Raw genomic sequence first — 15,266 nt, 5'->3', positions numbered from 1 at the left:
TATATAAAAATATGGATTCTACACAATCTGGAATGTACATAAACTCCAGCCATTAAATGACATAATGGCCACTCAAGACATTCGTTTTTTAAAAAAATTATAAATAAATTCTATGTTAGAGTAATTTTAGTAATGGAAATATATTATAGCTTTTAAAGTTGAACGTACTTTTTAAAAAAATATTTTGCAAAATTACACATTGGATTACATCTTAAACCGGTCTACCATAACTCATAGTAAAACTATTAGTTGGTCAAACACCGAATAAAAGATAAACCATATTTTTATCATCAGTTTTGGTGCAGTAAAATGATAAAATAATTACAAAAACAGAAGGATTTGTTTTTCTTTCGTCTGAGGATCCCCGTTCGAATTACGGAAATGACGCAACGACTACGTTTCACTGTAAGACCCCGCCTGGACTCCATGTATGTGTGGCTGCGTATGTCGCCTTGTTTCCCTCTCTAGTTTACTCCATCTCCCACCTCTGCTCACCTCCAGAGCTGGTAGCAGAATGGCAGCGGCGGCTCCCAACCCGGAGGACTCCGCCAGGAGTGGCAGCAGCGGCGGCGGAACCAGCAGCAACACTCCGAGTGCACTAGCCGGAGACGGTGACGCGGAAGAGGCCGAGGACTTCACATCCTCCTCCCATTGCTCGGAGCTCTCTCGGCGGCAGAACGAGCAGAGAAAGCAGGGCTTGTTTTGCGACGTGACGTTGGCCTTCAGCAGCGGGGCGGCTACCGGGAGCGTCCAGAGCTGCGAGTTTTCGGCCCACAGGTCTGTGCTGGCCGCTGCCACCGACTATTTCACTCCGCTGCTGGGGGGGCAGTTCTCCGAGTCTCTCTCCGGACGGGTGGAGATGAAGGAGTGGAGCTCAGAGCTGGGGCCAGACCCGGAGACAGTGGAGAGTGTCATCCAGTACATGTACACCGGAGAAATACGCGTCAGCACCTGCAATGTGCATGAGGTGCTGGAGCTGGCAGACAGGTACAGTCTGCTTGTAATTTTATGAAATGCACATAGCACCCGTAAACAGATCTAAATCTCTCGAGATTTGTTCATATTTTGTCACTTTTATGTGTTCTTATTTGGGATTTTATGTGATAGACAAACTAAGCAATGCATGGTTGTAAAGTGGAAATAAAATGACAGATGTGTTTTTTAATTGGTATACACCTGAGGGAAAGCTTTGTAGAACCATCTTTGCAGCAATTCCTTTGAGGCATGTTTTAATCAGCTGAGCACTTCCAGAGAAAACAATCCCGCCTCCAATGGCTTCAGCAAAGTCAAATGGGATGGAGAACATTTCTAAACATCAATTTTCATTTGGATTCGGCTCTGGACATTGACTTGGCCATACCAACACACTAATCCATTCCTTTATGGCGCTGATTGTGTGGTAGTTTAATTATCTGGTCAGGAGAGGTGTAATATTGTTTATTGATACTGCCACCATTGTGCCTTACTGTATAGGGATGATGTTTTAATGGTGATGCGTGCAGTCCCTGTTTTATGTAGCATAATGTTTCACATCCAGGCAACAAAATTTATTTTGGTTTTAACTGTCAAAGGCAACTTTCTAACATGTGCTTTGTTTGATACGTGGTTTGTAGCAAACTGTAACTTCTTTTGTCTTTCTTTCCAGTGGCATTACAACACAATGCAGCTTTGCACAATGCCTGAATGTTGCTCCACAGTTACTGCAAGGCTCTTGGCAGCTTTTCTTATTAAAACTCTTCTTGTGTAGTCTGCCAGTTTTGCTAGATAGCCATGTTGTAGGTTTATAATAGTGACCTACTCTCTCTATTTTGAAATAATGAACTGAAATTTTCACTGAATTCAACTTTAAACTCAGCATCTTCATCTCAGGCATGACTTCTGTTTCTTGGTCTTCATGATGCTCTTTGTTCATCAAAGTTCTCCAACAAACCTTTGAGACATTCACAGAACAGCTATATTTATAGCAACATAGACATCTGTATACTATCTGAACTATATTTAACATTTAGGTGACTTCTGACGGCTATGATTGTACAAGAATTTTTTTTAGGGATATCAGATTCTTATTTGTAAGCTAAATTTGAAAAACCTGTGCAATTTTCTTTCAACTCAAAATAATATGTTTTTTGCATTGCTAGTCTTGCCTATAAAATCCCAATGAAATACGCTACATGTCCTAACATTACAGTTTTGGTTTAATGATGGTTGCAATTCCCTCTGATGTTTTTCATTGTGTTTTTTCTCTGTTACTTTATTTGAAGGTTCTTGCTGCTGCAGCTCAAAGATTTCTGTGGTGAGTTCCTCAAGAAGAAGCTGAGTTTGACCAACTGTGTGGCAGTGCACAGTCTAGCTCACATGTACACGTTGGACCAGCTGGCCTTGCGGGCCGCAGACATGATTCGCCGCAATTTCCACAAGGTTATCCAGGATGAGGAGTTTTACACGCTCCCCTTTCACCTGGTCCGTGACTGGCTGTCGGATGCAGAGATCACTGTGGATTCAGAGGAGGTGCTGTTTGAGGCTGTGGTAAAGTGGGTTCAGAAGAACCCAGAAGAACGAAGTCGCTACTTCGAGGAGCTGTTTCGTCTCCTCAGGCTTCCCCAGATAAAACCCACCTACTTGGCCAGGGTGGTGAAAAATGAACGACTCGTGGCCTCTAATGAGGCCTGCCTGCGGCTGGTGTCAGAGGCTGTAGAGGGCCATGCAATTCGCTTTGAAAACCTCAAGTCAGCAGATATGGAGTTCTGGTCTTCGCACATGGCCTCATTTCAGCCTCGGTTTGGCCAGAACATGGATGTTATCATGGTGGTGGGTGGGGTTTCAGAGGGTGGGGACTATCTGAGTGAGTGTGTGGGGTACTTCATCTATGAGGACCGATGGGTAAACCTCCCACACATCCACAACCACTTGGATGGCCACGCCATCGCCACCACAGAGTCCCATGTCTATGTAGCTGGATCGATGGAGCCAGGATTTGCAAAGACAGTGGAACGTTACAATCCCAATCGCAACACTTGGGAGCAAGTCAGCAACTTAACCACACGCAAGCACTCTTTTGGGCTAACATGCATCAAGGATATCCTGTACAGCATTGGTGGGCACGGCAACTTCAGTCCAGGCTTCAAGGATGTCAGTGTGTATGAGCCTGAGCAGGACAAGTGGCACAATTTGGAATCAGCTCCTAAGATCCTGCGAGATGTAAAAGCAGTTAGTGTGGAGGATCGCTACGTGTATGTGACGGCACGCACCCCTGTGGATACGGATAATGATGATGGACTGAAAACGGTGACCACCCGATATGACACCGAAAGCCGTCAATGGCAGGATGTTGACTCCTTGCCACTCATTGACAACTATTGCATCTTCCAGATGGCCGTGGCTTCTACCAACTTCTACCACACAGCTTCCTGCTGCCCTAAGAGTTACACAGTGCGGGATGAAGTCGCCAGGCAGAAGATTAGTGCCCGCATCTCTGATGAGATCCTGGAGAGCCTGCCGCCAGAAGTGACCAGCATAGAGGGTGCAGCCATCTGCCATTTTGATGAGGACGTCTTCATCATTGGAGGCTGGAAGAACAGCGACGATGTTGACAAGCAGTATCGCAAAGAGGCCTACCGCTACTGTGCGGAGAGGAAGCGTTGGATGCTGCTACCGCCAATGCCACAGCCCCGCTGTCGAGCCACCGCCTGCCACGTCCGCATCCCATACCGCTTCTTGTACGGCTGCCAGCGGTACCCCATGCCCCAGAACCTGGCTCGCCAACGAGATCGTATGCAGCAGATGCAGCAGCTCCATCGGCGCACCCTAACCCTTCGTCGACAGCTCCAGTCGCAGATAGAGTGCTGAAAGGGGCCAGCGGCATCTGAAGATTTCCACCATTCATGCATAACCCGCTGCTGTGAATGATGTGTTGTTCTCATTGGTGTCATTCATCTAAGCTGCGTGGCATTAGCTCCCATGTTGTATTAATCGCTGACTTAAAGCCATGAAATGTGTATGCAGGTCATTCAGGCGGTATGTTGCAGATGTACACATGTTTATAAGAGTGTTTTTCAGCAGCCAAAAAACTAAGTATGCTTTAGTAATTAATGTTGATAAAGATGCTGTTTATCTATTTGTATAGTATAAAGCTGCATATGTCTAAATCGATACTTGACATTCCTTTATTGTATATGCCTGTACTGGCAGGAATATGTGGCATCAGTAATAACATTAGTATTGCATTCCTACTTTCTTAAGAGTCCCATCATTCCTTCCTTCCTAACACTGTGACAATCCCTTCATAAAAAGTCCAACTTACTAAAAATGGACTTTGCTTGTTACTTCAAACATTCAACATTGACTGTGAATATATCATATAGGTTACCTGATCTTTTCTTTCTGGAGAGTCCAGAAAGACTCCTCATCACAATCGCTTCTAGAAGGCTCTCCCTTTGTGGTCAACAATTGTAGTGTATTTTGGTCATTTATGTACATGTAATGCTTTAACAGTTCTCAGAGGGGCAGTATGATGCTCTAGTAATATGTAAGTTGCAACAACATTTCACTTATGTATGCAGTACATTCACATTTTTTTCTGCCTCTATATTAAACACCAAAATCAATGGCTTAATCATTCATTTCTTTTGCACTTTTTAAATTTGTTCCACTTATCCTCTTAATTCAAGCAGAAAATGTAAAAAATATTTATGCGTATGAATGCAAGACTGTCTATGGATTGTGTCTGCACAGGGTTTGGTTATTGTTTTCCTAAGAATGGTTAAGGTTTCTTGTAGAACTGCACTTTTTCAACCTCTTATTATTTGTAAAGTCTTAAAGTTGTTGCTGCACCTTGATTTAGAATTTTTCAGTTGTGTCATATCAGACAAGGTGATTGTATTTTGTAAATACAATTTTTTAAAACCAGATTTCAGCAAGTAAGTTTTGAACCCTAAGCAAAGATGTTACCACCAGTCTGGACGGAATTGTTTCAAATGTTAAATATCTCAAAAAATTATTTCTGTTTCTTCATTTTGACTTAGGTGTACATTGGAGGTGTCTCCTGTTGCCCACCAAAGAGACGTAAAGATGTAATAAAAAGGAATCAAACCTAAAGACAAAGAAGGGATTGCTATGAATTTGTTGTGACTGACATTCAGGAGCTGTGCAGTACCAAGGTTAAAGAGCGTAGAAATGATATTCATTTCCACTTTATGACCAATATATATAGCACTGCAGATCTTAACTGAAATAAGCTATGTATTTGCTTTGCATGTGATAGTCTGACATTGTGTCCTTATATTTGGATGTAAGAAGTACTATTGGCATCACTTGCAATTAAAGCTGTTTTTGTAAGATAAGTATGTGTATTGCTACTTTGACTCATGACTCTGTTCAATGCCTACTCATACTCTTTAATTGGCTTTAGTTTTGGTGCCAGCAATAGGTTGCCAATTGAACAAAGAATAAGTAACATTCAGGCCTTTCACTCAAATGGTAAATAAGTTTCCTGGAGTGTTCGATTACTTTTCTGTGTTAAGCTGTACCAATCAATTTACAGATTCACCTGAATAAATTAGCTAGGTATTGAGGTATTTTATTGCATACATGGTGATATATTTCAAACATGCATTTAAAAAAATACCCTGATATTCACCATCCCTGATTATGACATAAACTAACTAAAAAAATAAATTGCAAAAATGTTATTCTGCTGACTTTAGCGTGGTCCAGAAGAAAATCACTGAGTCTGGCCATAGAGTAAGTCGTAAGTCGCTTATGGATGAAAAGCTAAGTGGAAAAAAGATTTGGTAGTGCAAAAACAAGTAAGGTGAGCATATTTTGCACAGTGCATGGAGATGATTTTCAGCAGACTGACATTTCTGTAATCAAAATCTCTTCTCATTAATTTTATGCAGCAATTATTATTATTATTATTGTCATTATACAGATTTTTAATCAATACTTTAATAATTAAAAAATAAATTATTTATTTTTAATTTTGTTGAATCGCTTTATTTATTTATTTGCTGTTGTTTTCATTTGCTGGAAACCTCGATCATAAGAACAGATAGAAAACTATTCATCCATGTGTAATGATTAAATATAACTTAGATTTTCGGTGATATCCAAATTTATTGATATGTATTTGTTTGCGTGAGACTGGTGGGAACCTGAAACGGGAGGCTTTGCTTCACGGGGACAGCTGCACATGGACGGTTAGGTAAGATTAGTGCTGCCTTCAAGGGTCACTCATCGGCTCGTAATTAAAACGGTAACGGGAAAACTTTCAAAAATAAATAAAAAAATTAAGATTACATTGAATACATACAAGTAAGAACTGTTTATAAACTGCATTAACTGTAATAAAATAGGGGTTTTAACCTAATCAGAGTATTAGTAAACACACTTGTAAAAACAATTCCGACACACACGGTAGTATGAATGCAGCAGTGTCCTTTTAGCCCGGTACACATAGTTCTCTTGTTCTGCAGACGTTGCCCAAAAAAGCCGCAAGGCACAATTTGTTATTAAAAATGGTAATGCTACTCTGTAAACATTCAGAATAACATAAAAACATGTAAATTTTTACTTCACGCAAGTAACATTTGTAGTGGGCTAGCTAAATTGTATTTAACTTTATGCTAAGCTACTACTATGGTATAGCTATTAACTTTGTAAGTCTCATAAAGAGAAAAAAACGACTTAAAACCTAATTTGACTTTATAAGTCCAATTTTATTAATGGGTAATGACAAGACTATACGAGTAAATCCATTTTTAAATCATGTATTAGTCTAGTTTGCTTTGGTTTCGGTTTTAAAGTTAGTTTTTTGTCGTGGTATGGAATCGCTGTTAACGAATTGCTGTTACCATTTTCAAACGTTGTGTCTAAACAGATTCCAGAGCTGTCCAAAGAATCCGTGTTGATGAAGGATCCTCAGAGGGTACAAGATATCCTCAAGTCCCTGTTAGACGCTGGACCCAACACGCTGCAGGTATCCACACTGAAACGCCTCAGAAATCCTGGAAATCCTGCAGGAACACTGGGTGGAAATCAAACGTCACATTCTTGTTATTTGTAGGTGATCTCTGATTTTGACATGACCCTGACGCGATTCCAATACAATGGGAAGCGATGTCCTACGTGTCACAGTAAGCACACAGTTAGTGTTTTTATGCATTAAAACAAATGAAGTTTGACAATAAATGCGTAAGTTTAATCTTCAGAATAAGCTGTAATATGCAGGTATTAATTACCCTAGCAAAGGTCAAAATGGGGCTTTTCATTAAAGTTACTGTTGATGTTTTTCTGAGAAATAAGTGTTTTTTTTGCAGCCCTTCTTGATTCCAGTCTCTCCAAATTTCTGCCACTGCTGCCATTCATGAGCAAGCTCTGAACTGGTGTCAAACAGTGTCTTATCCTAATTGAACAATCCTTGGGAGGTCATCTTGGGATCTGTTGCACCTTCATTTATATCTTGAAGCATTCTTTGCAGTACTTGAGCCTCTTTAATGGAACAAAGTGTTTCTCTAAAGGTAACATTAGCAGGAGTCCTTTTTAAAGCATTTGTAAAATCAGCTTTAGTTTTGGTTGAATAAAATATGTGCTACAAGAAGACTCCCCTGTGGATCCCTCGGGAAGCACAAGTCAACCAGTATTCTGTAAAGGACGCATCTATGAGAGTTTAGAAGTAAAAGCATTTTAATAATTGCAACTGTATGGGAAAAAGAAATTATCCAACATAAGTTGTTGAATTGTTTGTTTTGGCAGATATTCTTGACAACAGCAAAGCCATCTCCGAAGAGTGCCGCCAAAAGGTTGGATAGATTCTTCTGAAATATTTTTTGTGCTGGTTGATCAAAGCTTAATGCAAAATGTAAAAAAAATTATTATAATTGATAATATTTTTGTTGTAACACGGTTTGCATTTCGCTCCTGTTTTATGGACCATGTTTTAAGTTTTAAACCTGGGTTATTCCTGGTATTTAAAGGGTATCTGTGCTTATCTAACCCTTAGATTTCAGAATCTGGTTCTGTCTTCCACAGCTGAATGATCTTCTCCAGACTTATTATCCTATAGAGATTGATACCTCACGCTCAGTTGCAGAGAAACTGCCTTTGATGGTGGAGTGGTGAGTATTTCTCACTGATATGCTCCAGTTTTTGGGGGATTAGTGTTTAAAAAGGTGAGTCTTTCTCATAGGTGGACCAAAGCTCATGACCTTCTTGTGGAGCAAAAAATAAAAAAAGTGGAGCTGGCTGCAGCAGTGCGTGAGTCAGATGCAATGTTGAGGTAAGGATATCTAAAGACTAAAAGTTGTGGTTTATAAGAGGAAAGTTGAAATAAAATGTGGCGATGGTACAACAGGGAAGGTTATGAGCTGTTCTTCGACCGTCTGAACCAGCACGCTATCCCTCTGCTCATCTTCTCCGCTGGAATCGGAGACATCCTGGAAGAAGTTATACGGCAAGCCAACGTCTTCCATCCCAATGTCAAAGTCATCTCCAACTACATGGACTTTGACGAATTTGTGAGTTGTGCAGCACTTAAAAAATGTTAATTTTATTCCAAAACGATACATTTCTATGATATTAAGGCTTCTCTGATTAACCAGGGAATGTTGAGGGCTTTCAAGGGAGAGTTGATTCACGTCTACAATAAAAGAGAAGGTGCGCTGCTAAACACGAGCCATTTCGAGGAGCTGCAGTCAAGACCAAATGTCCTGCTGATGGGAGACTCTCTGGGGGACCTGAACATGGCTGATGGAGTTCAGAATATGAAGCACATCCTCAAGATTGGGTTCCTGAATGACAAGGTAAGCAAAAACCTGACATATTTCAGCCAATCCCAATGGTTTCCAATCATGATTTTTTGCCTTTTTCTTTCTTTTTAGGTTGAGGAGAGCAAACAGTCCTATTTGGACTCCTATGACATTGTGTTGGTGAAAGATGAATCCTTGGAAATTCCTAATGCTGTCCTCCAGCTTCTTACTGGTAACAACTGAACTGTTTTTCAGCCCTGGCTGTAAAACAGCCAGAAACATCGGCTGAGCAGCCGCCTGCTCTCCCAGTGTTGCCAGGAATCTTCTCTCAATGGAAATAAATAGCATAATGCTTTGCAAAAGTATTGACACCACATGAACTTTTTCACATTTTGTAATGTTGTAGCCACAAAATGCAATGACTTTCATGCAATTCATTGTGCAATTTTGAACTGGTAAGAAAGAACATGTTATTACTTTTTTCATTTTCAAATCAATACTTTGTGGGACCAAGTTTCCATTACAAGTATTTTGGGGTACTTCTTTACCAGCTATTCTTATCCAGAGATCAAAATTTGAGCCAATACTTTGTAAAGTAGTTCAACCCCAGTAAGATTGCATGGAAAGTATCTGCAAGTGTCAAGTTTCAAGTGTTACTACATATTTTTAGCTGGATTTGGAGGGGAAACTTGAATATGCTTTGATCTCAACTAGTCCACTCCTCAAGGCTGGTGTCTTGGAGCCTTTATGTGTCCCTGGTTCAACACACCTAAATCTAGCTGCAGAATTACGTCCTCATTATGCAGGCAAGTTCTCCAAAGTCCTGATAAGGACTTATTGTTGGATTCAGGTGTGTTGAAGCACAGACTCGACTAAATGTTGAAGGACACTGGTCTTAGAGGTTGGACACCTCTGATCTAATCCATTACATTGTAGCTTCCATGTTTAGGGTTTTTGTCTTGTATCAAATGTTGCTGCAACCACAATTCTTCATATGTTGAGGTTCTGGTATTTTTCCATCACATCATTTTGCATGTAGGCAAAGAACGTTAAATTTTACTCATCTGTCTTGTTCCACAAGATGAGTTGCTGGCTGTGTCCCTACATGAGCAAAGGACTGATTATAAGGCTTCTCATTGCTCTGAAGCCTTGTAAAAGTTCAATAGGCCATCTGAAAAAGTTCAATAGGTATTCATTCTTTTTGCAAGGCATTGTATATGATTGTATTTTAATGTACAAAAAAAAACAAAAAAAACTAATACCTGAGCGAGTCTGTGTCAGACCCCAAGTTGTTTTACATCCGTTTGCAAACCTTACTATTGTTTTGAACCACTACGAACCTGTATGGATTCTGTGGCAGCCTGTGTATGTGTATGAGGTTTTTGGTATTTTTTTTAGTTCTGTTTAAGCATTTCCTGTTTTAATGTTGGATTTAATATTTAAAAATAAAACGCACAATAAAAATGTGGCACCTTATTTTTCTATTTGATTCAACAAGATTTGTAACCACTTTATGCGTAATAAATCACCTCTCCATAAACTGTCAACATGACACCCAAAATTTAACTTCATCTTTGTGTTTCATGATACATTTTGAATTGCAGTAGGTTCCTATCAAGTTTTCTTTGGTTTTATCCAGTCTTTGTGAGCAATCTTTAATGTTTGGACCTTGTAAGAAGTTATTTTCTTTTTTACTTTCCTGATATTAAACATGTTTTCATTTCAATAAACACATCTGTCAGAAAAGAACCCGTCTCTATGCGGAGTACATGTGAAAGAAACTGAACTTAATTTTATTATAAAAGTTTATTTTTTTTTTCTTACATGGTTATAATGCAATAGACCAGTAGTTGTTTATCATTCTATCAAAACAAAACAAAAATCAGAAGCTCAGCATGGACTTACATAAATAAACCTTTTCAACCATCAACATATATTTTTATGGAAATTTATGACTTTTTAAAAGTGAATACAGGTTTCAATTTTAAATGTATCAAAAGAAAACGATGTCATAAAAAACAATTTACCATCTGGGTGCATATGAGTTAAGGGTAAGTTTCCAATGACTTCTTGATTTACCTTTAATTTTTTTGAAATGTTGTTGGACAGTTGTGAAGTGGATATTTTCAGTTCCTGTGTGCTCGCCTCGCTGCTGCTCATAGCTCATCTCGCCTCACTTGTTCGGACTCATCATCCTTAATTTTCAGTTCATCTTCTACAATTTTTCCGTCTTTATTCTGGTCCTGATTATCAAACATGTCTTTAACAACGCCTTCGATATCAACACCTGGCCGAAGTCGACCGTTGCCCTCTTTGACTTGCAGTTTGATGAACTCTGAAAACTGCGGGAGGGGAAGAGAAGAACATTTTACTGCTTGTTAACAGATTATTCTAAAAAAAAAAAAACTGGCCAAACTTTCCTGCTTACCTCCTGTAGAGGGACCTCTTTGTCCCCGTTGAGGTCTAGCGCATTGAAGAGGGGGTCGGGAATTTCTCCTAGCCAGACAAACATGAAGCCTTCTGGCACACCTTTCTGCAGCTGCACCAGCTCCAGTTCAAATAGGAGCACTGCACTTCCTGGAACTCCTACAGCTATAAAAGAAATCCATCCAATCAGAAGATATGAGAAAGGATTTACAGAAAAGTAGTCAATTCTCTTGAATATTTTCAGATTTTGTCATATTAAATTAATCAGGAATTTATGTGAATGCACAAACTTAGAAATGGAAGTAAAATTATCTGAAAAGTGTTCCGTTTATAATGAGTCCCCTTGACTCTGACACTCCTGAGTGACTCCAATTAATTTCTTTCTAAGGTCACAGGAACGGATAAATGTAGTACACTTGTGCGTAATTTAATCTCAGTGTAAAACTGCTTAATCTGTGAAGGACTCCAGTGTTTGTTATATTCCTAGATATAGTATTTTTTTGGGCACTACTGTATCCAAAACATTTCCACATGATATGGAAAAGTTCAAGAGGCATGGATATTTCTTTTAAGTAATAAATGACATTGAATTTTGTTTCTTTATTTTTATTGAAGCATTTCCAGAAACTCACCTCCTTCCTCTCCATGACCCCAGTGTGGAGGGACCACCACCTCTCTCCTCTCACCCACACACATGCCTTTCAAACCTTCCTCCAGGCCCATGATCACCTTACTGGCTCCTAAAGTTGTGACAGAAGGTGAGTCGAACTGGTCCCTGAGAATCAGAAATAATCCGCTTTAGCTTTCAACAGTAGGTTTTAAAAATCCGAGCTCAGTAAAACATGCAGCCGAATGTGCTATCGGATGCATGAACTGTTAAGTCTGCCAGACAAGGAGCCAGCGATGTTTACATGCACGAGGGTGTGGTGTTGCAGAGTGAACAGCAGGGGTCGCTCACGAGGAGTACAGAAGTGTGCCGTCCATCAAGGAACAGTTGTAGCGATAGTGAATTAAATCGTCCGCTTCACTGGCCATGTTACATTCCTGAGGCTTGTGGGTGACTCTGATCTCCACCGAATCTTTGGGGTTGTGGAAGTCAATAACGTGGACGTCAAAAATCAGCACAGCAGAGCCAGGAATGAGGTCTCCTGCCACCGCAGAGGGAAAAGAAAAAGGCAGAACTGATGGTTTTATCACGCCCTCTCAGTTTGTTTTAAAGCCTCCTAAATGCAGGCGTCAAACTCACCAGCGCCTTTTTCTCCATAAGCCATGTGAGGAGGAATTATAATTCTCCTTTTCTCCCCAATGCACAGGCCCTGCAGAGCTTTATCCATGCCGTGGATCACGTATCCCATTCCAATGTATGTGTCGTAGGTTTTGTTTCGTTGGTAGCTGTTAGAGGAAGTATAGTGGGGGCTTAAAGTTAAGATACTTTATTTACTTTAAGAAGAACTGCCGGGGTTTACCTTGAGTCAAAGAACGTGCCGTCCTGGAAAGAGCCGTTGTAGTGGTAGCGGATGTAATCCCCAGTGACTGTCTTGCGTGTGCAGTTTTTAGGCATCTCTTTTACCTCTGCAGTCACATCATCCTTAGGATTAAACACATCAACCAACAGCACCTCAAACACAAGTGTCGCCTGTGGGGGGATCTTGGTACCTTCAGGGAGGAGAACAATGGTTGGAGTAACAACATGCTTAAAATATTATGCACAGTGCAGCAAGCTAACAAAAAAAAAACATGGTTGGCAAAAGCAAATAGTTTTAGGCCAGAATTAGCATTTCAATTTCTAAGTCTTTTACCATGGCCAGTCTCGCCATACGCCAAAAATGGTGGGACAATGATAATCCGTCTCTCCCTAACACACATGCCCTGAAGACCCTCATCCATGCCTTCAATGATGTCACCCTGCCCCAAGTAGGTGTCATAAGTTGTGTTTCTTGAGTGACTATAAAAAAAAAAAAAACATTTTTATACATTTTTTTGAGACACGGATCAAAGATTTTTGTCCAAAGGACAGTGAAGTTTGACTCACCTGGAATCAAATGCTTCACCAGTCAGCAGCGTGCCGTTGTAATGGTAACGGATGAAATCTGACACTGCCGTAGTGCGCCTGCATATCCCAGGCTTGCTGATTGTGCGGATCTGAACCTTGTCCTTAGGGTTCCATATGTCCAGCAGGAGGATATCGTACACCAGAGTGGCATCGGGAGGGATCAGACCACCTGTGGGACCAGCAAAACACAATGGCATAAACCATAACAGACGATGCAAAACAGAAAAATTAAACAACAGTTGTCCAGTGTGACGCTGAGCCGCACCTGTGCCAACACTTCCATATGCCAGGTGTGGCGGGACGGTGATCCTTCTGCGCTCATTGACACACATGCCCTGCAGACCTCGGTCCATCCCTGTGATGAGCTTACCAAGTCCCACCTGACTGATGAAGGCTTTACCTCGCTCATAGCTGCAGAGGCAAGACGGGAAAAGAAAAGCAAAGAAAATTGTTAATGCTCAATGCCTTCTGGAGAATGTTTTGTGGTACTTAGACAAAAACTAGATCGAGCTCTTGAGAACGTATGTTTGAAAACGTCTGTGTTATGCTTTCAAGCCTACAACACTACAGACAGTCAAATATACAGGTGGTATTATCATGCTGTTTTGCAAAAGTCAATGTGACATAAGACAGAAAGCAAGCCAACTCTCAATTCTTCAGGTTCAAATCAACAGCTGGTTGTTGAAACGTGGAACAAATTATATGTTGGATAAAATTATTTCTATCACATATCACAGTTGGTTCTGGAATGGATAAAACAAGTTAACATTATCTTCTGGAATTGACTGACAAAACTGCTTCTTTATGAGAAGCAGCAAAGATGGCGCCATTTGTCCAGAGTCAGTGATGATGCCTCAAGGTGTGTTGCAGGAAGTAGGATCATTAAAGTGTTTAGCATCAGATAAATCACAGAAATTTGAAAGAACAGGTTCGTTCTAACAGTTTAATGATTTATGTCACGCATCGAAACTGAGCTTGGAATAAAAAAAGGCAACGTAGAGCTTGCTGTTCCAATATTTCACATTGTCAACCCAACATTAAAGGGGGCGTGTACGATTTTCTGCCTGCGTGTGAAGTTTTGGACCTACGAACATTAAATCGAAGCGTTTGCATTTCCTGTTACAACAACGAATAATCACTGTTGAAAATAAATCTACTCAAATATGCAATAATGAATGTATGCAAACCTCTTCTGCAGTCAACGGGATGGTTCTGGTTATGATTATTGCAAAGTTGACACGTCTACAAAAGAAAACTCTAGAGTTGAACTCTGTTATTAACTTCGCATGTTTTGACGTTTTTGTTGCACTTTCTTTTCTTTTCTTTTTTTTTAAACAGTCATCTAAATCTGGCTCTAATTATCGCCGTAAAGTAAAGTCCAGGTCACCTGGAGTCAAACCTTTTCCCGTCCTCATAGAAGGTCCCGTTGAAGTGATATCGGATAAAGTCTTCTGTCTGAACTTCTCTGGCACACACTTTCGGTAATTCGTACCGATCCACAACAATGTCCGCCAGCGGGCCGGGGTTGCAGTCCACAGTGGAAACTAAAAGCAGCAGGCCGAAGCATTTCGTTACATCCATCTGGACCCTGTGGGGGAAACTGCAGAGGAGAGCACGGATCCCCTGGAGCCGACAGCCGGGCGATGTGACTCATACAGGGGGGAGAAAGGAGAAACAGCCGCAGAAAGTTTGGGGCCGTTTGAAGGTAAAGGTTGCGGGAAGAAGCAAAGCAGCTTCCGGTCAGGGTTTTCAAAAATAACAACAATAATAAGTTTCATTTACATCAGGATTTAAAAAAAATACGTGACAGGCTTGGTGGATGTTAATTGTTCAACCCTGAAACACTATACCAACTGTCACAACCAATGACTGTCAGTGATGGTGGTGGCAGCATCATGCTGTGGGCTGTTGCTTAATAGTAAATTTGCTGTAACCCTGTTTATTTTGGCGTAAAAGCTGTGTGAACCAAATTCAAAAATATTTTTTCTGTAATTACCCAAAAGCCTAAAATATATATTTGCAATATAAATTTGATAAATGTC

The 15,266-nt window shown here is 40.4% G+C and overlaps 3 protein-coding genes across 4 annotated transcripts; 2 read left to right on the top strand and 1 right to left on the bottom strand.

The window, feature by feature from the left end:
- Positions 1 to 418: 418 nt before the first annotated feature.
- LOC129373902 (kelch-like protein 11) lies at positions 419 to 5,339 on the top strand. The gene is made up of 2 exons (XM_055052027.1): positions 419 to 987; positions 2,262 to 5,339. Exons 1-2 carry the CDS (start codon positions 431 to 433, stop codon positions 3,844 to 3,846), a joined length of 2,142 nt encoding a protein of 713 aa, XP_054908002.1. The 5' UTR covers positions 419 to 430; the 3' UTR covers positions 3,847 to 5,339.
- An 869-nt stretch (positions 5,340 to 6,208) lies between these two features.
- LOC129373901 (cytosolic 5'-nucleotidase 3A-like) lies at positions 6,209 to 10,212 on the top strand. 2 transcript variants are annotated; one of them, XM_055052025.1, is made up of 9 exons: positions 6,209 to 6,253; positions 6,878 to 6,976; positions 7,064 to 7,133; positions 7,753 to 7,799; positions 8,029 to 8,114; positions 8,186 to 8,275; positions 8,351 to 8,513; positions 8,598 to 8,798; positions 8,877 to 10,212. In XM_055052025.1, exons 2-9 carry the CDS (start codon positions 6,908 to 6,910, stop codon positions 8,985 to 8,987), a joined length of 837 nt encoding a protein of 278 aa, XP_054908000.1. In that variant the 5' UTR covers positions 6,209 to 6,253; positions 6,878 to 6,907; the 3' UTR covers positions 8,988 to 10,212. The 2 variants fall into 2 exon arrangements, with proteins under 2 accessions (XP_054908000.1, XP_054907999.1); XM_055052024.1 differs by lacking the exon at positions 6,209 to 6,253 and adding an exon at positions 6,437 to 6,518.
- A 333-nt stretch (positions 10,213 to 10,545) lies between these two features.
- Positions 10,546 to 14,915, bottom strand: LOC129373899 (peptidyl-prolyl cis-trans isomerase FKBP10-like). The gene is given in 11 exon segments (XM_055052022.1): positions 10,546 to 11,086; positions 11,173 to 11,336; positions 11,804 to 11,946; positions 12,130 to 12,319; positions 12,418 to 12,563; positions 12,638 to 12,827; positions 12,971 to 13,116; positions 13,204 to 13,393; positions 13,490 to 13,635; positions 14,612 to 14,827; positions 14,829 to 14,915. Coding segments are annotated over 11 exon segments (1,767 nt in total). The 5' UTR covers positions 14,879 to 14,915; the 3' UTR covers positions 10,546 to 10,900.
- Between the last annotated feature and the right edge of the window lie 351 nt (positions 14,916 to 15,266).

The sequence above is a fragment of the Poeciliopsis prolifica genome, unplaced genomic scaffold (genome assembly GCF_027474105.1).
Source record: "Poeciliopsis prolifica strain line A6 unplaced genomic scaffold, Auburn_PproV2 SCAFFOLD034, whole genome shotgun sequence".
In the NCBI taxonomy this organism is placed as follows: Eukaryota; Metazoa; Chordata; class Actinopteri; order Cyprinodontiformes; family Poeciliidae; genus Poeciliopsis; species Poeciliopsis prolifica.
Note: the sequence above shows the minus strand (reverse complement) of the source record. Positions and strands in the feature narration are given on the sequence as shown.